General features: G+C 43.9%; 1 protein-coding gene across 1 annotated transcript in view; it reads left to right on the forward strand.

Annotated features, from left to right (window-relative positions):
- Nucleotides 1-25,766, forward strand: part of SOS2 (SOS Ras/Rho guanine nucleotide exchange factor 2) — a 187,243-nt gene that overhangs the window by 129,758 nt on the left and 31,719 nt on the right. The window contains exons 9-15 of the mRNA XM_077467601.1: nt 1,741-1,868; nt 15,531-16,186; nt 18,944-19,025; nt 20,013-20,135; nt 21,961-22,064; nt 24,075-24,297; nt 25,005-25,124. Coding sequence (XP_077323727.1) covers nt 1,741-1,868; nt 15,531-16,186; nt 18,944-19,025; nt 20,013-20,135; nt 21,961-22,064; nt 24,075-24,297; nt 25,005-25,124 — 1,436 coding nt within the window. The remainder of the gene's footprint in view (nt 1-1,740; nt 1,869-15,530; nt 16,187-18,943; nt 19,026-20,012; nt 20,136-21,960; nt 22,065-24,074; nt 24,298-25,004; nt 25,125-25,766) is intronic.

Raw genomic sequence — 25,766 nt, forward strand, 5'->3', positions numbered from 1 at the left:
TACTTTTAGCAGGGAAGCGGCCCCAAAGCATAATGTTTCCACCTCCATGCTTGATGGTGTTCTTAGGATCATAGTCAGCATTTTTCTTCCTCCAAACACAGTGAGTCAAGTTAATGCCAAAGAGCTCAATTTTGATCTCATCTGACCACAGCACTTTCTCCCAGTCCTTCTCTGAATCATTTAGATGTTCATTGGCAAACTTCAGATGGGCCTGTACATGTGTCTTCTTGAGGAGGGGGACCTTGTGGATGCTGCAGGATTTCAACCTATTACAGTGTATTGTGTTATCGATTGTTTGACTGTGGACCCAACTGCCTAGAGATCATTCACAAGACACCTCCTGTGTAGTTCTGGGCTGATCCCTCACTTTTCTCATGATCATCCTCACCCCATGAGGCGAAATCTTGCATGGAGCACCAGACCGAAGACTGATGGTTATTTTGTATTCCTTTTGTTTGCGAATAATCACTCCAACATTTTGTCTCCTTCTCACCAAGCTTCTTGCTGATGGTCTTGTAGCCCATTCCAGCCTTGTGCAGGTCTACAATCTTGTCCTTGACATCCTTTGACAGCTCTTTAGTCTTTCCCATGATAGTGTTTGAATGGAAGGAAGAGATTCTGTGGACAAGTGTCTTTTATACACATAATGAATTGTCGTTAGGAGCACCTTCTTAAAGAGGAAGTAAACCCTAATGAGTTTAATCCCTCTTTCATTCCCTGCAAAGGTAAAGCATAATGGACTACTGTGCATCGCATCGCATCGCATAGTAGACCATTATGTGTCACTTACCTGACACAGGAGCCAGCGAAGTCACCGCTGTCCCCTGTAGTTCCGAGCGTCCATCTTCTCGGTGGGTCTCGCCGCTCCGCAGCTGTCATTTGGCATAACCGCGATGACATCACTCCCGCGCATGCGCACGGGAGCCGCCACTCGCGGCATATCGCCGTTGACCATGGCGTGCTCAGTGCGCCTGCGCGTCGCTGTCTACGGCGCATGCGCCGTAGACGGCGGTGCCTTTCTTTCGGCAAATATCTCCTAAACCGTGTAGGTTTAGGAGATATTTCTTGAACCTACAGGTAAGCCTTAATCTAGGCTTACCTGTAGGTCAAAGTGTGTTGTAAGGGTTTACAACCACTTTAAATTGACAGGACTAATCTGTGTACCACATGAGCACATACTGTAGCCAGTCTGAGAGACAGAACTATTGTTGGTTGGTAGAGGATCAAATACTTTACGCACTGGACTGCAGCTCAATTTATAACATTTGTATTATGTTTTTTTTTTTTGTTTTTTTTATGGATATTTGGTTGATATTGTGTTTCAATCATATAATACACCTATGATAAAAGTTATAGACTCGTCATTTCTTTCTACAAGGGCAATCTTACAAAATATGCAGGGGATCAAATAATAATTTTCCCCACTGTACCTGTGCAGCAAGTCCGTTTGTATTTTTATTGTCACTACTCTACTCTTCCTAGATGTCTTACCTGAGCTATACATAATTTGAACTCTCATGATGTTCTTCCCTACCATGAGACGGGCTTTTAGGATGATGGGGTAGAAGGGATGGATATAGACCTAGTTGGAGGTAATCAGCTACCAGAGAGCTAATCATTTGTTAGTTCTAATTGCAGGGAAAGGGGGGAAATAGCTTAACTGATTTGATGTAATGATTTAAAAAAATGGTCTTTAAGTACAGAAGTAAATTGTTAAATGAATTGAGCACTATCTTGCAGCTGTTACAAGAACGCAGCGAGGACCAGGAGGACAGAGAATGTTTAAAACAAGCCATCACCGCTCTGCTTAATCTCCGATGTAGCATGGAGCGCATCTACAACAAGCACTCCCCACGACGACGCCCAGGGTAAGGAACGGCTTTGTGTTTTGATCGGGTTGAGAACTTGCTTGGCTGGGTTCACATTGCAGCGATGCGGGAACGCCGCAAATTCATGGTTCCTGCATCGCATACCTCCCGGCGGCAGTTCACACTGCCCTATGCGAACTGCTGGGAGTGTCAGTGAAACGTTAATGATACCCCCAGATCAGTTCGCATATCGCAATGTGATCTGCAAACTCGGACAGGAATCGGATCGCATGGTGTGAACACCCAATGCGATCCGATTCTGCTGTGGAAAAAGGGTCCTGTGCGAGTTTGGGCCGGGTGCGATGCAAATTCAGCCATACTATCTGTATGGCTGAACTCGCATCGCACAGAGATCGGATGTGATTTGCACTGCAGTGCAGTGCGGTGCGAATCACGTCCGATTCTCGTCACCGCTGCAGTGTGAACCCAGCCTAATTTCATAGTTTAGTTTCATAGTTTAGTTTCTAGGGTTGAATAAAGACACCAGTCCATCCAGTTCAACCTGAATGAGTGTCTACAATTGTCCCTGTACATTGCACACTCACATCAGTCCCTACCCTCAAGGAGCCAACAATCCAAGGTCCCCATTCATATTCTAGGGCCAATTTTGGACAGAAGCCAATTAACCTACCTGCATGTCTTTGGAGTGTGGGAGGAAACCAGAGTACCCGGAGGAAACCCACGCAGGCACAGGGAGAACATGCAAACTCCAGGCAGGTAGTGTTGTGGTAGGGATTCGAACCAGCAACCCTTCTTACTGCTAGGTGAGAGTGCTAACCACTACACCACTGTGCCACCCATAATTGTATCAGTTAATCCAAATAGGTCTGAATCTCTGGAGTGGTATTCTGTCAGATGAAAGGACTTTGCTGCTTGCAAACGTGTAGTGACTTTTTTACTATAGTTATCTGTTAAAATAGTATTTGCACTGTTTGGTAAATATGCACCATTAGCGCTACTTGAACTGTGCAGCCATAACGCTGCCCAAATTACTGAGGTAAAGCCGTTAAAAGAATTCTGTAAAATATTGTAAAAAAAGAAAAACAGACCTATCAACCAAATAAAAGTAGCTCATGGGACTTTTGAGAACTGCACCAAACATCAACAAATCAATAATTACTTAAAAGCATTGATTTTTATTCATCTACAAAAATGTAAATAATGAATAAAATTCCATAAAGCACAACAGAGTATAGGGAATGATTACATAGTACCATGTATAGAGATCAAGATAACTAGTTGATATCCAAATCACTTTCTACATGTTTTGAGAAACAAAGTTCACTTCTTCAGGAGACCAGTGCGCTTTATAGGATATCTGTAGAGAGGCCATACCAGCAATTACGAAATAGTAAAAAAAAAAAAAAAAACAAGTGTCCAAAAAAGATTCGTACAAAGTACTAACTATTTAAAAATCTGTATCTCAGGTCCTTTTAAAGATGAGAAACAATGGAGTGTAATGGAAAAACAGCTGTCTAGTTGAAGGGGTCAGCCACCCCTCAGCCACCCCTTCAACACGTCAGGTTCTGGCTTCTCTTCCATGTGCGCCTGGCTGTGATGTGACTGTGAATCTTGGCTTGATATTTGCTCTAGCGTAGATTTACTTTGAAACGATACGTTAATACAGATAAAGATTGTTGCGCTGACTCAAAAAAAAATCGATATAAATAAAAAAAATAATAAAATAAATAAAATGGCAGCTCGCACTATGCACAATATAAACAAAGAAAATGCGGCGCACAAAGCAAAAAATATATAAGCGCATTTAAAGTAACACATTCATGTGTAAAAGTCCAAAACAGGTACTGAAAGTTCAGTGAATCCACAACAGATCTCCCTCCACCACATTCAGCAGAGATAAGGATAGTAGGGGGTCCCATCCACCATCACCCAACACGACAGACCCTTACCATCAGTGCAACGATAATGCGCAAATAGAAAAGCCACTTTGCTCCACTACTCCTTACAAGCAGTACACTGGAACCAGAAATCTCTCCAATCATGAACAGGTATTAAGATTCCCATGCATTTCACCAGTCATGTGGATAGAGAAAAATAACAACGCTCATTGCGCAGATATCTTAAAAAACGATGCCCAATTTATTAAGAAAAAACAATTCCACTCACATTTAAGTTGATTCAAATAGGCAAAACAACTGAAGCGTCCAGCGCTTCAGTGATAGTCGCTGTAGTGCAGTCTGTCCAGGTCCCACGTTAAGCCAGGCTCTGCCCAACGTTTCGGGCAGCCCCTGATGATGCACTTTGAGTGATGAAATGTTGGGCAGAGCCTGGCTTAACGTGGGACCTGGACAAACGATACGTTGTACAGCTAATAAAATGTAAAATCAGCCACACATGAACTGCTATTCCTCCTCAGATTTGACGAAAAAGTGCAGTGTATAGTTTTTTTCTTTTTCGTACATCACGGGACACAAAGCCCTAGTTAATTAATGGGTTAATCTCCACCTTCAGGTGATTGGACACTGGCAATACCCAAGACAGAAATCCTCCCCTATATAACCCCTCCCATACAGGGAGTACCTCTGTTTTTTTGCCAGTGTCTAAGGTGTTGGTCACGGTTAAAGATGTGCTAAGAACTCCGCTGCAGATCCCTGCGGGGGGTCAAGGAGCTACGCAACCGGACCCATCCAAAAGTGCCTAAAGGACTGTGCTTGTAGGACTGGACCCTGGGACCCAGCACTTTGGGCCCATATCTAAATGCCCAAAGGTTTTCTGGCAGGGTGCTCTACAGGTCCAGAGAAGAAGCACCCATTAATGGGAACCCAGAGCCCTGAAGGTCTGGCACGACACGACCCACCGTGATGGGTGAAGATGGAGTCTGTCTGGTCTTCAGCACTATCCTGTGGCGGGATAAGGTAAGTGAAGATAATCCAATGAAATATTTTAGGATTTTCTTCTTTGAGTAGCATGTCTCGCCTGTTTTCTGCCACTAGAGGGTGTTAAACACATACCTGATGTTTTTTGCTTACCATGCTCTCCAGGGTAAAAACTCAGTGTCAGCAGGTCCATTAATCTGCTCTCTTCCTCCTCTTCAGGCTCTGCCACAGGGGCAATAGGAGGTCCCTCACCGTCTTCAGGTCCCACGGTGGTCCCCCTCTTTTCCCCCCGATGGAGATTTTTACCTCCTCTTCCCCCCGCCGCTTTCTCCTGTCTCACGCGCGCAGGGACACATTTTATTCCAGCGAGACGGCCGGGAGAGAAGGGGTAGCGTTTGCCACCGAACGTGCACGTGGAGATCGCCGTGCACGTCGGCTTACTGCGCAGGCACAAGGCTAGTTGTTAAAAGCCTCAGACATCAGGAGCTCTGTATGCGATGGGACACAGCAGCTTGTTGGGGCATGTAAGCTTTCTCTGTGTATTGGATTCAGGCATACTGTTTGACCCCTACTTAGCATCTGGCTGTTCAATATTAGCAGAATTTTTTTGCTGGACTAAAGCTCAGCAGTTAATGCACCTGTTTTAGTACCTCTGCTTTTGGGCTTAAGGACTATGTCTCTCCGTAAAAGGGGTCCAGGGGCAGGAAAGAGGGCACAAAGGCGTCACCATCAGGATCTGAGGATCTGGAGCATGCCTCCATGGTACTGTCCTCCCCTGAAAGACCGGGGGTGGCCCCAAAGGATGAGCCATTAGCCCTGTCGGTCATTGCAGCTTGTCCCAACATTTCAGCTTCTGCTTACATCACCGAGGACGCTTTAGCATCAGCATTAGTTGGTTTAGAAGGGAGGTTAGCTGCTTTAATCGCAGCATCCTCACAAAAGAGCAGTAAGCGGGGTAGGTCCCCTTCTCCTGCTCTAGATCTCTTATCAGAGGGTCAACAGTCTGATGATGAAGAAACACCATCAGGGGGACAAGGAACAGGAGAAGTTGGACGAGTCCGGATTCAGAGGAACTTTTTTTTTTCAGCCTCTCAAGCTCTGAAGTTGCTGTTAAAATCTTTTACAGAGGCCATTCAGGCTACATACAAGTTGCCCTCAGCCGAGTCTGCCGAAACCCCGTCTCCTCCTTGGGGTCTTTAAGATCCCCACAGGCTTCATATGCCTTCCCAGTCCATCCATTACTGGATAAGCTTATTTATGCTGACTAGGATCACCCAGCTATTTTTGCCTCCTATAAAGTATTCCTTATCCTTTATCCGATGGAGGAGAAATTCACCAAAAGATGGAGTATGCCAGCAATAGATGCTGCTATTTCTTGCATGAATAAAAGTCGGACCTGTGCTGTGGACAATGTTCAGTTATTTATGGATCCAACAGGAAAAAAAGCTGGAATCTTTGCTTAAATCCTCCTTTTCTATGGCCGGCACTGTAACTCAACCTGCAGTGGGAGCAATTGCCGTGTGTCAGTTCCTAAAGGATCAGATGAAGCAGGTGGTCAAAATGGTCCCTGCTCAGCAGGCCAACCTTTTGGCAGACCTACCTAATGCCTTATGTTTTGCGGAGGATGCCATTAAGGATTCTATTCAGCAAGCATCCCGCCTTACTCTCCTGCTAGTGCATATACGCAGGATTCTGTGGCTGAAGCATTGGTCAGCGGAGGCATCATGCAAAAAGCTTTTGGCTGGTTTCCCCTTTCTTGGGGAACACTTGTTTGGGGATGACCTGGATAAATACATCCAGGGGATTTCTAGTGGTAAAACTACCCTTTTACCAGTTAAGAGAAAGAGTAAATGTCCTTCTTTTAAACATTCTCTTTCCCCAGTCCCGGGAGCTACAGCCTCCAGGCAGTGAAGATGGCCTCCTCAGCCAAGTTCAAGAGGTAAGGCCCAGGGCCAAGCTCAGGGTCAATAGAAACCTTGGGGACAGAAATCTGAAAAGCGGAGCCCAAGGCCCCCTTATGAAGGGGTGCACCCGCTCAATCGAGTGGGGGGAAGACTTCTGCGATTTTCAAGGGCTTGGCGGGAAGAGATTCAGGACAAGTGGGTCGTTTCCACAGTGTGTCTGGGTTACAGGCTAGAATTTCGGAAGCTCCGCCATCTCGTTTTCTAAAATCGAGCATTCCCAAGGATCCATTGAAAAGAAGGCCCTTGTTCCTAGCATTAGACCAAATGTTATCCCAAGGGGTAATCAGAGATTTCCTCAGAAGACCAAGGCACAGGTTTTTATTCTAACCTCTTTACAGTTCCATAACCAAATGGAGATGTCAGACCCATTCTAGATCTAAAAGATCTGACTCAATTCCTGAACATCCGCTCTTTTCACATGGAGTCAATCCGCTCAGTGGTCTCCACCTTACAAGGGGGAGAACTTTTAGCCTCAAAAGATATCAAGGATGCATACCTGCATGTGCCTGTATTTCCCGCTGATCAAAGGTTCCTATGGTTTGCAGTAGAACAGCGCCACTTCCAGTTTGTGACCCTACTCTTCACTGTAGCTACTGCTCTCCGGGTTTTCACAAAGGTTCTGACCCCACTCCTAACAAAGGTAAGGGCCCTGAGCATAGCGGTAACAGCATATTTGGACGACCTGTTGCTGGTAGATCAGTCGGTAGCATGTTTAAACCAGAGTGTGTGCAGCGCAGTCGAATATCTAAAATGCTGGGCTGGGTTCTCAACCTAGAGAAATCATCCTTGCAGTCACTAAAAAGGCTGGAATATCTGGGTATGGTCATAAACACAACTCGAACAATGTTTTTTTTTTTTTTTTTCTTTTGCCCCCGTCAAAGGTCAAATCTATAAAGGAAGTGGTTCACTTGGTCAAAGCAAGGAATGGGCCTTCCATTCGCCTTTGCATGAGGTTTTTGGGAAAGGCGCTAACCAAAAATGTACAGAAGGGAAAGTCCTTCATCCCAGTTACCTGGAAAGTTCTGACAACGGATGCCAGCCTTTTGTGCTGGGGAGCAGTCCTGGAGGAGACTACTGTCCAAGGAAAATGGTCTGAACCCAAAAGGATCCTACCCATCAATCTCCTAGAGATCCGGGCAGTACATTTGGCCATCAGGGCCTGGACGTACAGGTTACAGGACTGTCCAGTCAGGATACAATCAGACAATGCCACAGCAGTGCCCTATATAAACCACCAAGGGGGCACCAGGAGTCTGGCTGCCCAGAGGGAGGTGAACCATATATTGGTTTAGGCAGAGAGGCCTTTACCTTGCCTATCTGCAGTCTTCATTCCGGGAGTGGAAAATTGGCAGGCAGATTTGTGTCAAGGACAAGGGATCCACTAGCGAGCAGAATAGATGCGTTGGTAGTTCTTTAGGATCAGTTTTCACTGATATGTGTTCTGGTTCTGCTCCCACAGTGACTCCTTATCAGAATCAATAAGGAAAGAAAAACGGTAGTCCTTGTGGCCCCAGCTTGGACCAGAAGATCTTGGTATACAGAGATCGTGAGAATGGTGGTAGGAAAACCATGGGTCCTTCCATTACGCCCAGACCTGCTCACGCAGGGACCAGTATTCCATCCTTCCTTACAAAGTCTCTAAATTTGACGGTTTGGCTGTTGAGACCTACGTCTTAAAAAGTTGTGGGTTTTCGGGTCCAGTTCTCTCCACTTTGGTCAATACTAGGAAACTGGCCTCCAGGCTCATTCATTACAAAATCTGGAAGGCATGTGTTTCCTGCTGTGAATCCAAAGGATGGCATCCTCGAAAGTATGTCATTGGTAGAGTTCTTGCCTTTCTACAGTTAGGAGTGGAAATGAAGCTGGCCTTGAGTACATCGAGGGTCAGGTCTTGGCCTTATCAGTATTTTTTCAAAGGCTGCTTGCTTCACATTCCTTGGTTAAGGCCTTTATACAAGGGGTAGGGCGCTTAAAATTATTGCACTTTCTGGATGTAGTGAGAGCAGTCAAGGTTTACCTAAAAGCGACAGCTCAGATAAGTAAAACTGATGTTCTGTTTGTGCTGCCAGAAGGTCCCAGGAAGGGCCAGACAACATCAAAATCTACTATCTCTAAGTGGATTTGACAAGTTATTCGGGCTTACGATTTAAAGAGGAAGATTCCTCCTTTTGATGTGAGAGCACACTCTACCAGAGCAGTTAGTGCTTCATGGGCGGTCCATCACCAGGCCTCCATGGCTCAGGTCTGCAAGGCCACAGCTTGGTCTTCGGTCCATGCATTCACCAGATTTTATCAGGTGGATGTAAGAAGGCATGAGGATGCTGCTTTTGGGTGCAGTCAGCAGTATAGGTCCTCATGTCTCTCTCCCCTTGAGATAGCATTGTTCTGGAACATCCCATTAAGTAATTGACTAGGGCTCTCTGTCCCGTGATGTACGAAAAAGAAAATAGTTTTTTTTTTTATAACAGCTTACCTGGAAAATACTTTTCTTGAAGTACATCACGGGACACAGAGGTCCCTCCCCTCTCGTTGGGATACTTTATGCTTTGCTGCAAAAACTGAGGTACTCCCTGTATGGGAGGGGTTATATAGAGGGGAACTTTCTGTCTTGGGTATGCCAAGTGTCAGATTAACCCATTAAGTAATTAATTATGGCGCTGTGTCCTGTGATGTACTCCAAGAAAAGGATTTTACAGGTAAAATCCAATTTAATTTTTTTCTGCTTGAAGTGCAAGTACTTCAGTGTACCAGCTACGTACGCCGCAGTGGGCAAAAGGTACAGAACTTGTGTGAAGGAAGCGGGGGTCATGTTGAAGAAACTACGGAACAGTCAAACATGGAAAAGTTGGTAGACTTTTTTTGGGGGGAGAAGAGTCTAGGTCTTCAAAAAAAGTGGTAGAGGAGCTGCGCAATGCCCCTGACTTAATTTAAATGTCCTAGGATACAATTATGTATGTGCCGGACTCTGCAATATATTAAAGGTCTAATTTGGTGATCAAAAGTGAGTTAAATTAATAGGGTATATTTACTAAAGCCCCTGCTAGTATTTTCTTCATAATAGATTCTTTAGTTTTAAGTGTATGATTCTTCTTTCCATTCTTCTTTCTCAGCTCACCGTGCTTCTCCTACATCACAATTATCCTTGCTCTGGTAGCATACATCATTTGGCAAGTTTCCCCAGTCTTGGCTTAGTTCTTCTCCCTTGCCAGCTATAAATACAATGGTATCTTTTGATTGATGTATACTTTAGTATGATATAGCACCAGTTATAGCTGGCAGGGGATTGTTGTATTCAGGATTTCTTTTAGATGCAGAGCATGATATGAAAGGAGGGCTGTAAAGTTCCAAATGCATAAGCGAGAGGAAGCTGATGTGCATGAGAGTCAAACTGCTGATACTTATGGGGTAAGGTCATTGACAGTGGAGCTAAAGCCTTTATTCAAACCGGCGCCCACTACCATATATACCTGTGTAAGGCAAACTTGGCCTTCGCATAGGTGTACGCTGTAGTACACCCGTATTAATGAGGACAATAGCTTTTAGCTCTATAAAACCAGAACTAGCAATACTGCAGCTGGGGCACTCTCCTCTCCTGCTGGGAGAACGCGTGTTTGCAGGGCATTAGCTGTTTCTTCAACTCCTTTTTGTGGACATGTGGAAGTAATAGGTTGCATATGTGGTTGTTACTCCTCCTCGGTATTCCATAGCTGATCATCTCTAAATCAGGAACAGAAAAAGATGACCTTCTGTCATGGTCTGTGTTCCCTGACTCTAAACTATCTGAGATTCCAACTTGAAACATACTGTATATAGTAATGAATAAACTGAGAGCGGGTATGCCTTTTAAGTTAGCCTTATCCATAGGTACAGCAACACCTGGAATGGTTAAAGTTCTAGGGGCAGACAAAGACCAGTGCACTGTGATTACAAATTTACATCATAGAAATGCCCCCCCCCCCTTTCCTTTTGGTTGCTGGTCCCTATTTTCCCCTACACTCTTCTGGGATAGTAGATAAACGTGCCTAAAATATTAAAAAAGGGATAGTAATAATATAGACGGTATCCTCATCCTCATAAATTTTATACAGAAAGCAAATATAGGGAAAGGGCCTATGCATGGAACACTCCAACCATGGACTAGCCAACCATCCCCCAGTGGAGTAAAGGACTATCTTGATACCCAGAAAAATATAACAGATGCAATTAAAATAGTTTTTATTTGAAAAGAGAAAAAAATATAAGTTTAAAAACAATTGTTGACAAACAACATAGTTACAACACACAGTAGTGTATTTAGATGGTAACCATCCTTCTCCTATAGAGAGGTTCGGGGCAAAATAACTGATGTCCAAGTTGATTGTATTTTATATTTAAATATATAACGTCAACATTGTTGGTATAGTATACAAAACACATCTCAAAATCTCATTGTACAGAGTATTTTTACAACTATTAACACCTTTGGTACTACAGAGCAGATGGCTCACCACCGTAAAGAACCAAGATACGGACCAAAAGTGGAACAGGGGTGGCTCCTACCATCTGGGCTTAACCACCCTTGGGGCGGACACGGGAGGTTTGAATGAATAGATCCGGCTGAAAGGAGAAAATAGTAACACCAGTGTCATTAATCTCAGTATATTGTGGTGCCATTAAATCAGTTAATATGTAGTCAGGGGTAATTCAATGGGTACATACCAATATACTCATCAGCAAGTATCAGGTTAGAATCCACATCCAAGATGACTGCATTGATCTTCTGCTTAAGTAAAGTATCTGCTAACCGCTCCCTCCCTCATGCAGCACTATGGTGTTGTCATATGGGGGTTGGGAAGAATAGCTTGGCCTTGTGTAAGCTTCTACTTGGAGCCTACGCTGGGCTTTTTCACTTGACTTGGTTGAATGAACAATGTACAGTAGAGCTGCCACGACGAGTCGACGTAATCGATTACGTCGACTACAAAAATACGTCGACGTGCGTGCAGGGCGTCAATGCGTCACAGTGCTCAGTATCTCCCGCTCTCCTCCGTGCTGCCGCCCCCCTCTCTTCTCCCCCTCCGTGCTGCTGCCCCCCTCTCTCTTCTCTTCTCCCCCTCCGTGCTGCTGTCCCCCTCTTTCTTCTCTGTGTCCCCCTCAATGCTGCCGCCCCATCTCTCTTCTCTTCTCCCCCTCCGTGCTGCCGTCCCCCTCTCTCTTCTCCCCCTCCGTGCTGCCATCCCCCTCTCTCTTCTCCCCCTCCGTGCTGCCACCCCCCTCAGTATCTCAGGATGGAGAGCGGAGGTAGAAGCCGGTAAACCGGGCTCCTTTGTTTTCAGAATGGACATTCACATAACTGAAACATTGTTAACCGCCTGTGATTACGATGTCTGTTAATGAATGGAGAGAAGCCGCTGTCTTCTCTCCATTCATTATCAGTGCAGCAGAGGCTGCAGAGAAAGGGACTGGGGAATCTCTGTCCCCATTCCCTTTCCCTGTCTCAAATGGGAGATGTCAGAGGTCTGTTAAGACCCCTGATATCTCACCATAGCCTCCCTCCCCCCAACAGGGCTGATAAAAAAAATTGCAATAAATAAAAAAAAATAAAAAATAATAATAAAAAAAACAAAACACACTGATACTATCTCCACACACCCTCCCCCTTAAAAAAAAGAAAACATTGCAAAAAATATAAACATTCATGAACTTCTGAACAGAAAATATAAAGTTAAGATAAAATATAAATAAAAAATAAATATATATATATATTTTTTTATCTTAACTTTACAAAAAATAAGTACATAAAAAAAGGTAAGAATATAAGTACATACTTATATATAATATATATATGTATGTACTAGTTATATTCTTTTATCTTACTTTTTTATTTTTTTTTGTATGTAATTATTTTTTGTAAGGTTATCCAAAGGATTAATTAGCTAATCAAAAAAAACCCACTAGATTCATTAAAAAAATAATAATAATCGGATAGTCGTTGACTAATCGAAAAAATAATCGATAGATTAGTCGACAGACAAATTAATCGTTAGTTGCAGCTCTACAGGATGCTTTAAAGTGGTAGTAAAGTCTGTTCTACCACTTGTACCTACAGGCAAGCCTATAGTAAGGCTTACCTGTAGGGTACCGTGAATATCTTCTAAATTTGTAGTTTAGGAGATATTCAGAGTGCATGCTGCCAGTGACGTTACCGGCGCATGCGTTCTGAGGGTCTGGCATACAGTGCCGGACGTTCAGAGCCCATGTCGTAAACGGCAGCTCTCACATGCACAGGAGTGACGTCCTCACACCTTTGACCACTTGAACCTGTTAGTAGCACCCGGGGGAAGAGGTCAGCGGTAACAGCATGGCGCTGGAGAGCTCCCATAATGTGCTAGTATGTTTCAAACCAAAAGAAGTGACCATCAACAATGATTGAATAATCCCTCTCACCCATCGCACATAGAGTAATTGAAAACAATGTATAGAGAGTTAGCAGCTGCTATAAATGAAATAAAATAGAAACAGAATATATCACAAACTATAAACATTAGCAGCGCTTAAAACACCACACTTAATAATGACAAAAAGTGTATATTCAAAAGTCCAAAGTAGAGCCAATCATAAATCCATCACTTGTTGTTCATATAGGTTCCAAATTCAATCATGGATCCCCTCATCACATCGCATGAGGAAAACACCCCTGTGGCAATGAACTCACCGCACAGACTCAGCTCATGCACTTGTAACGATTGTTGGCATCTAGGACTGCATCCTTCCATCTAGATATCACTCATAATGAAAAGATAAGTGCACATAGTGTGATTCCGTAAACAAGATTTATTAATTCCAAACCCCCCCTCACAAATGTGCATTTATAATAAAACCAAATATTAAAACACGTAGAACAATCCTGTCCTTACTTTGGTCACCACACCCTCTGACGAAGTGATGACGAAACGCGTTAGGATTGTGACCATGCAGCTACCTTAGCGATCTATCGGCATTCGTGTCAACCTGAGAACGCCGCTCTCTGAGATATTCGAGGAGTGGTGAGAGGCGGCTGAGCGATGAGGACAAGATTGTTATACATGTTTTAATATTTGGTTTTATTGTGAGTGCAAATTTGTAAGGGGGTTTGAAATCAATAAATCTTGTTTACGGAATCACAATATGTGCACTTATCTTTTCATTACGACTAAGGATGAGCTCAGGCGTGTTCGCACTGCCCACGCGCAGAGCTCACCAGTAGTAGCAGTGAGACATTGTACCAATGCGCTGCTGCAGAGATCAGGAAATGTCTCACTGCCTTTGATTAGTGCAGCGCCGTGCCGAATTCCTGGCGGGCTCTGCACGTGGGGTGTGCGAAAACACTCCGGAGCTCATCCTTAATTATGACTATTATCTAAATGGAAGGATGCAGTCCTAGATGCCAACAATAAACATTACAAGCGCATGAGCTGAGTCTGTCCGGGGAGTTCATTACCATAGGGGTGTTTTCCTCATGCGGTGTGGTGACGGTGACGGGATCTGTGATTGAATTTGGAACCTATATAAACGACAAGTGATTGGCTCTATTTTGGACTTTTGAATATACGCTTTTTGTCATTATTAAGTGTGGTGTTTAAAGCGCTACTAATTTTATAGTTTGACTGTGACATATTTTATTCCTAGTGTGCTATTATGCAATGCATACTAACACATTATAACATTGCCTTGGGGATTATTATTTTTTTTTTTTCCATCAACTGGTTTACTACCGCTTTAAAGTAAAGCAGGCAGAGACCTTAAAATGTTCAGGATGTCTAGTTTAGGTCTGCCTGTAACCTGTGTCAGGTTTTTTTTTTGCCATCTCTGTCCCATTGCAGAAATTTGCCTTCACTTCCCATTCCATAGCCAAAACAGGAAGTGAGAGGAAATCCCTCCAAAGTAAGGTAATCCTGGGGTGGCACTAGAACTAGTGCCCCCTTTGAAAGATTTCCCCTCTGTGAAGGAACCGATTCCACACTCCGATTGAGTGCTTCCGTCAGTATACCGCTTCCTAAGTCTGAATATAGATATCCGATATTCCAACCGCTCACAAGCACAAAACAAGACGACACTTGCTTAGCTGCTCAACACGGACTCCTTTATTAGAACCAAAATGCCAAGCATTTATAATACAGTAAAGGAATAAAACCTAACCTAATTAGCATGAGCTAATTATCTAAATCAACACTCAGACTAGTTGACTGAGGGATAAGACTTTTCGGCTCCTAGCTCACTAACAATTCAATAGACATTAACATAAACATCAACACCGGGTTAATTAGCCCAAACAACAATGTGTGGAATACTATTACAAGCCAGACTAGACTCATTTACATTATACAAGCCAACAGACAGGTAGCTGGAGTCCATGACATTAGCATCTGACAGTGTGTGTCCTAACAGCATGAGACAACACACATTATATATACATATAGACAGCATTGAATCTGACTAGCACAGATTATAGTGGGGTTCTCATTCACCCTGTGCCCCTTAAAATCCAGTGCCCATAATCAGTCTGCAAGAGGCTCGCATTCAGTCCTCTCAAAAAGCCTGTGTCCCGGCTAGGTCTGTCACACCCTCTATTACTGTCCTGGTGGCCAAAAGTTGGAATTGTATTTTTACTTTTGAACATTAAGCAGGACAAATAGAGAGGGTGACTCTGCCCAACAGGGGGCACAGACAGCAGTAAAAACTGACAGGTGTTCTAATTACTCTCCACTCTATACTTGAGATAACTATGTCATTAGCAACAATAAGTAATCTGGTCTTTAGTCGTTCCCTATTGGTAGATTTGATGTAGAGTTTCACCATAGGTACCATTTGAGACCTTGCCACAACCGTTGTTTGTTTTTCAGAGAGCACACTTGGCGTCTTTACAACCGTCAAATGCGCAGCAAGCACCTGGCTATCAAGAAGATGAACGAGATCCAGAAAAACATTGATGGCTGGGAAGGGAAAGATATTGGACAGTGCTGTAACGAATTCATCATGGAGGGTTCCTTGACAAGAGTTGGGGCCAAACACGAGAGACACATTTTCCTGTTCGATGGACTGATGATCAGTTGCAAGATGAATCACGGCCAGTCTCGCATCCCCGGTTACAACACAGCTGAGTACCGCCTGAAGGAAAAGTTCATCATGAGGAAGGTGCAAGTCATAGATCGGGAAGATACAAGCGAGTATAAACACGCCTTCGAGTTGCTCTCCAAAGATGAGAACTGCATTATCTTTGCCGCGAAAGCCGCAGAGGAAAAAAACAACTGGATGGCGGCTCTGATTACGCTGCAGTACCGCAGCACGTTGGACCGGATGTTGGACTCTGTGCTGCTCCAGGAAGAGAATGAGCAGCCGCTGCGTTTGCCGAGTCCAGATGTCTACCGCTTTGTGGAGGAGGATTCAGAAGAGAACATTGTATTTGAGGACAATGTGCAAAGTAGAGGCGGAATCCCCATCATAAAGGGAGGGACTGTGGTGAAACTCATCGAAAGGCTGACATATCACATGTATGCAGGTGGGTGAAAGTCGGGGTGAAAGCTTATATCCATTATAGGGCCAAAGGTTTGTGGACAACCCTAAAATTGTTGGAAATCCCAAAGCAGGTTGTTGGAAATCCCAAAGCAAAACCATTTGGACCTTCCGTGAAAAAACAGAATGCCAGCCCCCCAGCAAAATTTACTGTCATTAAATGGATCTTTCATGAAAACCAGACACACAGCCCCCCACCAAATGTACTAATTATTATTTACACACAGTTGGGTTTTAAAAATTAAAACTGCTCACCACACACCTCTGTCATGGCTTCTGGGACGAACGGGGGACATCACTGTTCCATACTTCATCCCATCCCTCTGCAGGAGTGATTTCTCTCAGGATATCCTTGTACGTGGAAGTTCCACTCATTTGTGGAATCGCACCCCCTCTTTGACCTTTTTATGTTATCTATTTTTTTTTTTTTTCAAATTTTCACAAGTATAAAAGTGTAAAATATATACAGTATGCAAAAAGATAGAAAACGGTCAGCTATGTCCATGTCTTCCGAAATACCCAGACATATAGTGTACAGTATTCCAGTGCAGGTGAGCAAAATTCCAGGAAGCAAATGTATATCATGCACAATATACTAGCAGATGAGTTATCATCTAGGATATCTGTTGTAAAAAAAAGTTTAACAGTAACTTCTTGAAGTGGGGGTACAGCCCATGAAAGTGTGGCCAGTATGTCAACCAGATGAACTTGCTTACTGTATTACATATGAAGAGAACAGTCAACCACCAAGTATAAAAGAATAGAAAAAGTAAAAAAAAAAAAAGGAGGCAAAAAAGATGTGGGGGGGAGTTCCATCCAACCACTGTCCATAACTGTGGTGTATATGAGCCTGCAGGACATGTCATAGAAGGGAAGCCTCCTCAGTGCCCTTCTCTTAAAGAGGAAGTAAACCCTAATGGGTTTACTTCCTCTTTGATTCTCTGCAAAGGTAAAACATAATGGACTACTATGCATCACATAGTAGTCCATTATGTGTCACTTACCTGACACAAGAGCCAGCAAAGTCACCGCTGTCCCCTGTAGTTCCGAGCGCCCATCTTCTTGGTGGGTCTCGCTGCTCCGGCGCTGTTATTCGTCAGAGCAGCGATGACGTCACTCCCGCGCATGCACACGGGAGCCGACACTCGCGGCATATCGCCGTGATCTGCGGCTTGCCCAGTGTGCCTGTGCGCCACCGTCAACCGCCCATGCGTCGTAGACAGCGGTGGCTGTCTTCAGGTAAATATCTTCTAAACCGTATAGGTTTAGGAGATATTTCTTGGACCTACAGGTAAGCCTTAATCTAGGCTTACCTGTAGGTCAAAGTGGTTTGTAAGGGTTTACAACCACTTTAAGAGACCATCTGTTCCATGTGGCATAAAGAGTCCATTTTTACACGCCCGCTCCGACATGGGCGTATTAGGCTTACTTCAGTGTCAACGGTCTTCTCTGAGGTCCGAAAATGACGTAATAAATCCTTTTTAATTTGTGTCAAACAACCTGGGATCATGTAGACCAGGGATATGCAATTAGCGGACCTCCAGCTGTTGCAAAACTACAAGTTCCATCATGCCTCTGCGTCTGGGTGCCATGCTTGTGGCTGTCAGTTTTTCTATGCCTCATGGTAATTGTAGTTCTGCAACAGCTGGAGGTCCGCTAATTGCATATCCCTGATGTAGACCATGGTAATTTGGGGGGTATTGGGAAAACAATCCCCCACAAGCTTAAAATGAATGGGTGTGTACCCCAGGTATGTGTCATCATACCTGGAGCCCACTGGAACATCCAGCACTGTTTCAGAATTGAGGGGTCAATCTTATGGAGGACAGTATGGCACTGATACCACCTTGGAGCCCTTTGACTTTTTTAAAGGCATGTTTCCAATGTTAAACTGATAGCATTGTGCAAGCTGTAGAGTCCAGATTGGCACAATGCTTATCTAGGTATGTAATCCAGGTAGCACAGACAGTTGCTCAACCTTAACAGCAAGAAGGTGATTGAACAGTTATGGTGAATCAACAGAAAACTAAACACTGATCCGGCCTCTTGTCAGAATGTTGCTGTCATCAAGTCATGAGTGCTGCTGTGCAGTTAAGTACAGAAGGCTGACATCAATACAAACTCTGAAACTTGAAGTAGGTATGTTTAAAAATGTTTGTTTTTAATGAATATTTAAACTTGATAATACGTATTATTTTTAAATCTTACTGCAATTTATCTTTTAGCCTTGGTTCACACCGCTGCGATTTGACAGTTTAAAGTCGCACCCTATGGGACCGTTCAAATGGGTAAGACTCCGACTTGCTGGTATTTCATGTGCGACTTGCATCGATATCTGTGCATGAAGTTGCACAGATGACGGCAAGCCGCACATGATATCGCACTAACCGGCAGCTTTGAAAGCCGCATTCAGTGTGACCCGGGGCTAAAGGTTGAGTTCACCTTTAAGGAAAAGCCCTCAGTACAGGCTTTCAACTAGAAAGTTGGAGGAAGATTGAATATACTACGATCAAGCTGATCAGCTGATTTTAAATGTGACAGCGGCTGTGGGGGAGAGGATCCCCCTGCCCGCTGTCACAGGGGAAAAGGGAGGGCAACAGCTTGAACGTGTTAATATTAAACCCTAAATACTGGTGTAGTATATAACGTGTTCTAAAGGTGAATTTAGCTTTTAAAGAATGTTCTGTTGGTTTTCTTACTATGAACCCTTTAAGATATGACTTTCTTTCCATTCTCTCTACAGATCCTAACTTTGTTCGCACTTTTCTGACAACATATCGCTCTTTTTGTAAGCCACAGGAATTACTAAGTCTTCTCATTGAAAGGCAAGTGCATACGTTGTGTACATTGGCTTTAAAGTGATAATAAAGGTTCCCATTTAAAAAACAAAACAAACATGTCATACTTACTGAGTGCCCCCAGAACAAGCAGCTTGCTATGGGGGCTTTCAGGCAAAAGCTCACTTTAAAGCTGCTGCTCTGCGTGTCCATTCACACACAGAGCTGTGGCTCAGCCCCGTCCCCTCTCTCTCTCTCCTCATTAGCTCACTGGCTGTGATTGACAGCAGCAGAAGCCATTGGCTCCCGCTGCTGCCTCAGCTAATGAGGAGTGAGTCCCCGGTGAGCTGAAGCTCTAGTGCACATCGCTGGATCGAGATGGGGCTCAGATATGTATTGGGGGGGCTGCTGCACAGAGAAAGTTTTTTACCTTTGTGCATAGAATGCATGAAGGTAATAAAACCTTGAGTCTGTAGAATAACTTTAAATAAAGCCATCCTGTGTTTCTACCTACCACTTGCCAAAGGAAATGTGTTGAAAAGCAAGTTACCATTTTAAGTCCAACTTTCTGGCCTCATACTAGTGTCAGAGCAGCAATATCAGATACTGTGAAGCTAAAAAAAGCTTTGTTGTCATGGGCCTAGGCTTGGCAAGGAAATGTTATTGGTCTTTACATTTTTCTTCCTACCTATGGAGGAGCCATCCACTGCTGGGACACATAATAGAGGTCTGCATACGATGTTGCACCTACGCAGCTATGGTTGTAGATCTCCCTACAGGACCCACAGCCAAGATTCCAGGGGGACAGGGCCAAGTACCTATAACATGTGGAGGTAGTGCAGAAGGATGGTCCTTTTTTTAAGGAAAATCGATGCCAAAGGTGATCCTTTAAAGCACATGCAAGCCCTAATTGAATGGCGTTTAGTTTGCCAAATCACTGTGTATCGTACACAATTGCCTGTCCTTTTTTTTTTTTTTTCTTTCTTTTATTTTTTTTTTTTTTTTTTTTTAACGCTTTACCTTTCTCTCTTTTAGGTTTGAAATCCCAGATCCTGAACCAACAGAAGCAGATAGACTGGCAATAGAGAAAGGAGAACAGCCAATTAGCACCAACCTTAAGAGATTTAGAAAAGAATATGTTCAGCCAGTGCAACTCAGGTTGGTCTCTGTTGGATGTAGCGATGCATAAAAGTGGTGAAAAAGTGAGAGTGCCAACTATGTTTAGGCCCCTTTCACGCTTGTGCGGCTTGTCCTGCGACTTGAAAAGCAAAGTCACATGACAAGTCGGACAAATCTGGCGCTAAGTGGGAGTTTTTGGGGACCAGTGACAGCAATACAGTGATCAGTGCTAAAAAAAACAATGCACGGTCACTGTGTAAATTACACTGGCAGGGAAGGGGAGAAACATCAGGGGCAATCAAAGGGTTAAGTGTGCTCCTAGGGAATGCTTTTTAACTGTGGGGGGGGGGGGATGCTGTGACTGTAGAAAAATGGAGATCCGTGTTACTGCTTAGCAGAAACGCAAGATCTCCATTTTCCTCCCTTACAGAACGACGGTCTGCCTTGTTTACATAGGCAGACCGCTGTTTTGCCTCTCCAGGGAATGATTGCGGGTGGCTGGCCACTAGACCCGCTGATTGGCTCCCGCTGTGTCCAATCACAGCGGAAGCATGGCTCCGGCAGCGCACATGCACGCCCCAGAGCCGACAATAGTAATCACGTACAGGTACCTGATTATGAGCTTAAGGGCAGCCCTGACGCAGTACACGTCCTTAAAGTGGTTGTAAACCCTTACAAACCACTTTGACCTACAGGTAAGCCTAGATTAAGGCTTACCTGTAGGTCCAAGAAATATCTAGTAAACCTATACGGTTTAGGAGATATTTACAAAAAGACAGCCACCGCTGTCTACGGCGCATGCTCCGTAGACAGCGGTGCACAGGCGCACTGGGCAGGCCACAGATCGCGGCGATATGCGCAGGAGCGACGTCATCGCTGCTCCGGCGAATCACAGCGCCAGAGCAGCGAGACCCAGAAGTCACTCCGGGATCCATGGCAGCGGCGAACATGAAGACGGAGGACTGCTTCGGGTGCTTCATTCTCAGTAAGTTATTCATAATGAGCTAGTATGCTATGCTCATTATGCCTTTGCCTTGCAGGTTGCTTTTTTTTTTTTCTCACCCATGGGTTTACAACCACTTTAAGTGGTTAAAATTCTGCACGATCTCGAGGCACATTCTAAAATGTAAAAAAATAAACAAATATAAACAAACAAAAATTTACATACCGCAGCAATATCCACACACATAGAACACTTGGCATTAGAGCTGATTTAGTCTTTCAGCTAATGTGACCCCAGTGCTGACGGAGAGGAGCGAGGGAATGGCTGGCAAGGATGCTGTGCATATGTGCCCAATGTCCTCCTTATCAGCCAATTACATCATTGGTCATTAGGATGCAGGTGACTAGAGGGCTGTAATGGTGCACAATGAAAACCTGTGGCTTTGTGTAACTAAAAGGCAGGCTTCATCCACCGGCTGGCTTGTATAAAAAAAAAATTGAATTTTTGGCATTTTGCCATGGCACCCTGGTTGAAAATCGCAGGATTGGAGAAAGGAGTGGGGAAGAGGAAGGAGGTGCATTGCAAACAGACTATATGGAGATGTCTGTTGCACACAGTGTTGGGAGACACGACTCTAGTTCCTATATGCACGGGTGGCTCCATAGGATTCTGCAAGAGAAAGGAGCCACTCTGAAATGGGAAATCTGGAGGAGTGGTCATGGCACCAGCTTAAACTGAAACATAGCTGCAAAATCAGTTAAGGGATTTAAATCGGCGCTAAAGGTTCTTAAAAATGAGGGTTTAATATCACTTTAAGTTAACTCTTTTTTTTTTTTGTTCCTTTTACTACTGGAATGTCAAATTTATTTTCTTTTGTGCCCTACTCTATGTAGATATCACCATACCTCTTTATGTTTTCAGGGTTTTAAATGTATTTCGGCATTGGGTTGAACATCATTTCTATGATTTTGAAAGAGACGAAGAACTTCTAGATCGATTAGAAATCTTTATCTCCAGCGTTAAAGGTAAGAATGGATCCGACATGAAGTGTCAGCCCCGCGAACCTGTACTTTTTTTCATGATAGACGTAGATTAAAGAGGTTGTAAAGGTACATTTTTTTTCACCTTAATGCATTCTATGCATTAAGGTGAAAAAACATCTCACAGTGCCGGCGCCCCCAGTCCCCCTGTTTTACTTACCTGACCCCTCGAAAATCCCGCGCTCGCCCCCGCCGTCCTCTTCGCCGCTCAGCCTGGCCACTGATTGGCTGGAGTGGATGGATTGAAAGCGGCGCAGCCATTGGCTCGCGCTGCTGTCAATCACATCCAATGACGCAGGGGGGCAGGGCCGTGTGATACAGCGAGCGGCTATAGCCGCCGGCTGTATCGCGGGAGTGTGCCCGCAGGTGCTTCAAACCATGCGAGGGAGCTCGCAAGAACGTGAGAAGTACTTGCGGGAGGAAGCAGAGACAGCCGCCGAGGGACCCCAGAAGAGCAGGTTCGGGGCCACTCTGTGCAAAACGAGCTGCACAGTGGAGGTAAGTATAACATGTCTGTTGTTTTAAAAAAAAATAAAAAAAATGTACTTTTACAATCCCTTTTAAGCTTCCAGTATTTTTCACCTCTGCTTTTCCATCACAGTCACAGCTCCTTTACAAGCCTGTGTAAAGTGGGAAAAGTCAAAACATACAAAGCGATTGACAACCCTTTCATAATCCGGTCCTTACGAGGCAGCCCTGGCCCTTATGATTGGTTGCCTATTGTTCCCCTATTTCTGGATTTTCTTAGGCTTGTATAATTGTATAAGATTGGAGTGCAGTATGGTCAGGATGATCCATGCGCCTGTTATCCTGTACATGGCATGGGTACATGAAGGATTGCTTTAAGGTGACCAGTTCACAAGAAAGAAAAAACTGTATCAGAGTTTCACACCAGTGCGATTTGTCATGCCATTTGACAGTTCTAAGTCACACCTCATTGCTGGCAATGGAACCGTTCAAATATCCGCCACTCATGTCACGGCAACCTTGAAAAAGTTTCCTTGAGTACTTTTTCCAGTTTCACTGCAACTTGCATTGATTTCTGTTAAATGAAGTCTCAAGCCGCAGGGAAATCGGCAGTGCAAATAGCACTGATGTGCAGCTTTAAAATCCTGCTGAAGTAGTGAAAAATTCTAAGCTGCACCGATGTAATGGGGGCTCATAATTATCTTTTCTGTATTTGAGGCAGCCAGTGGCAGCTGCCCGGTAGAGCGCTCCCCCACGGCGGGGAATGCCTAGGAATAGTGACATCACCTATAGCAGTGATGGCGAACCTTGGCACCCCAGATGTTTTGGAACTACATTTCCCATGATGCTCCAGTACACTGCAGAGTGCCAGAGCATCATGGGAAATGTAGTTCCAAAACATCTGGGGTGCCAAGGTTCGCTATCACTGACCTATAGGCTCTCATGTCACAGCCATTGTCTGTGCTCCCTCCTTTCCCCTGCAGCTGCCGCTGGCTGACATTGGTGAGCAGGATCACACCATGGTGGGAATAGTGAAAATAGGCAACTATATACATCTTTTTTTTTTTTTTTTTTTTTTTTACACAGGATAGTTGGCATTGGTGTTGAGAGACGGGAGGGGAAATTTTTAAGACTAGTTTTGTTTAGGCTGGAATTCTACTTTAAACATCCGACACACTTGGGTGTCACTTGGTCTTTCGATGTGTACTGATATTCCACCCACCGGCCGCTATATCACTGCAGGACACAGCAGTGAAGCAGCAGCTGGATGGAGAAACCACAGAAAGCTGTGGGGGACCAGTCATTTGAGTCTGGATTCTTAGTGTGCTTTTGATTCTTTGTTTGGTATAGATCCTCAAAAGAGTAAAGACACTGGGGGGGGGGGCAGGACAGGTAAGTATCTATTGAGGGACACATGAGTTCCTAAACCTTCTGTAGGGCAGCAGTAGTTTGATGAGCTGATCATGAATGGAATAGATTTTACTTACACAGATGTCTACCTGAATTTTATTTGCTTTTGTGTTTAAGGTAAATCCATGAAGAAATGGGTGGAGTCCATTGCCAAGATAATCAGGAGGAAGAAGCAAGTACAGGCTAATGGAGTCAGCCACAACATCACATTCGAGAGCCCCCCGCCTCCTATTGAGTGGCACATTAGCCGAGCCGGTCAGTTTGAGACATTTGACTTGATGACTCTGCACCCCATAGAGATCGCTCGCCAATTGACCCTGATCGAGTCTGACCTCTACAGGTAATGCATTGCATTGTTGGAGCAAACAGCGGGGCTTCCGTTTTATTTTTGGGGTATCAAAATTATTAAAGTGGTTGTAAACCCTTACAAACCACTTTGACCTACAGGTAAGCCTAGATTAAGGCTTACCTGTAGGTCCAAGAAATATCTCCTAAACCTATACATTTTAAGATATTTACCTAAAGATAGCCGCGCAGGCGCACTGGGTAAGCCGCAGATCGCGGCGATATGCCGCGAGTGGCGGCTCCCGCGTGCATGCGCGGGAGTGACATCATCGCTGCTCCGGCGAATCACAGCACCGGAGCAGCGAGACCCACCAAGAAGATGGACGCTCGGAACTACAGGGGACAACGGTGACTTCGCTGGCTCCTGTGTCAGGTAAGTGACACATAATGGACTACTATGCGATGCGATGCGATGCATAGTAGTCTATTATGCTTTACCTTTGCAGGGAATGAAAGAGGAAGTAAACTCATCAGGGTTTACTTCCTCTTTAAATGGCCTATGCAATTAAAGGGAAATTATAATGGTTTAGAGTCCGTTTTAATTTTAGGTAATTTTTTTTTTCCATTTTTAAAGCTGTCGTTTTTGTATTTTTTCTTTTAATATTTGTGTACAATCTTTGTTTTTATATATAAAGTATTAGCACACAGTGATAGGATGTACATCAAACTCTAAAATATCTGAATATTTCTGTCCCTGTTCAGGGCTGTGCAGCCGTCAGAACTTGTAGGAAGCGTTTGGACAAAAGAAGACAAAGAAATAAATTCCCCAAACTTGCTTAAGATGATTCGCCATACTACCAACCTTACGCTTTGGTTTGAAAAGTAAGTTCTGGAGATTTCTGTATTTTTTTTTTTTTTTTTTTTTGTGTGTGTTTTTAAATATACTACTAACAGAATGAGGTTTAGTAAAACGCAGACAGGGCTGTGCTATATGCTTGGAATGAAAAAAATTTTCAGCCCCGGACCATTTTGCTGACTTAAGACCAGACCACTTTTTGCGATTCGGCCCTGCGTCGCTTTAACTGACAATTGCGCGGTCGTGCGACGTGGCTCCCAAACAAAATTTACATCCTTTTTTTTCCCACAAATAGCTTTATTTTAGTGCCATTTGATCACCCCTGCGGTTTTTATTTTTTGCGCTATAAACAAAAATAGAGCGACAATTTTGAAAAAAACTCATTATTTTTTACATTTTGTTATAATAAATATCCCCCAAAAATATATAAAAGAAACTTTTTTTTCCCTCAGTTTAGGCCGATACGTATTCTTCTACATATTTTTGGTAAAAAAAATCGCAATAAGCAATTATTGATTGGTTTGTGCAAAAGTTATAGCGTCTACAAAATAGGGGATAGTTTTATGGCATTTTTATTAATATTTTTTTTTACTAGTAATGGCAGCGATCAGCGATTTTTATTGTGACTGCGACATTGCGACGGACACATCGGACATTTTTGACACATT

Source organism: Lithobates pipiens, unplaced genomic scaffold, assembly GCF_037356315.1.
Source record: "Lithobates pipiens isolate NorthernLeopardFrog02 unplaced genomic scaffold, aLitPip1_a1.2 Scaffold_57, whole genome shotgun sequence".
NCBI classification, from domain to species: domain Eukaryota; kingdom Metazoa; phylum Chordata; class Amphibia; order Anura; family Ranidae; genus Lithobates; species Lithobates pipiens.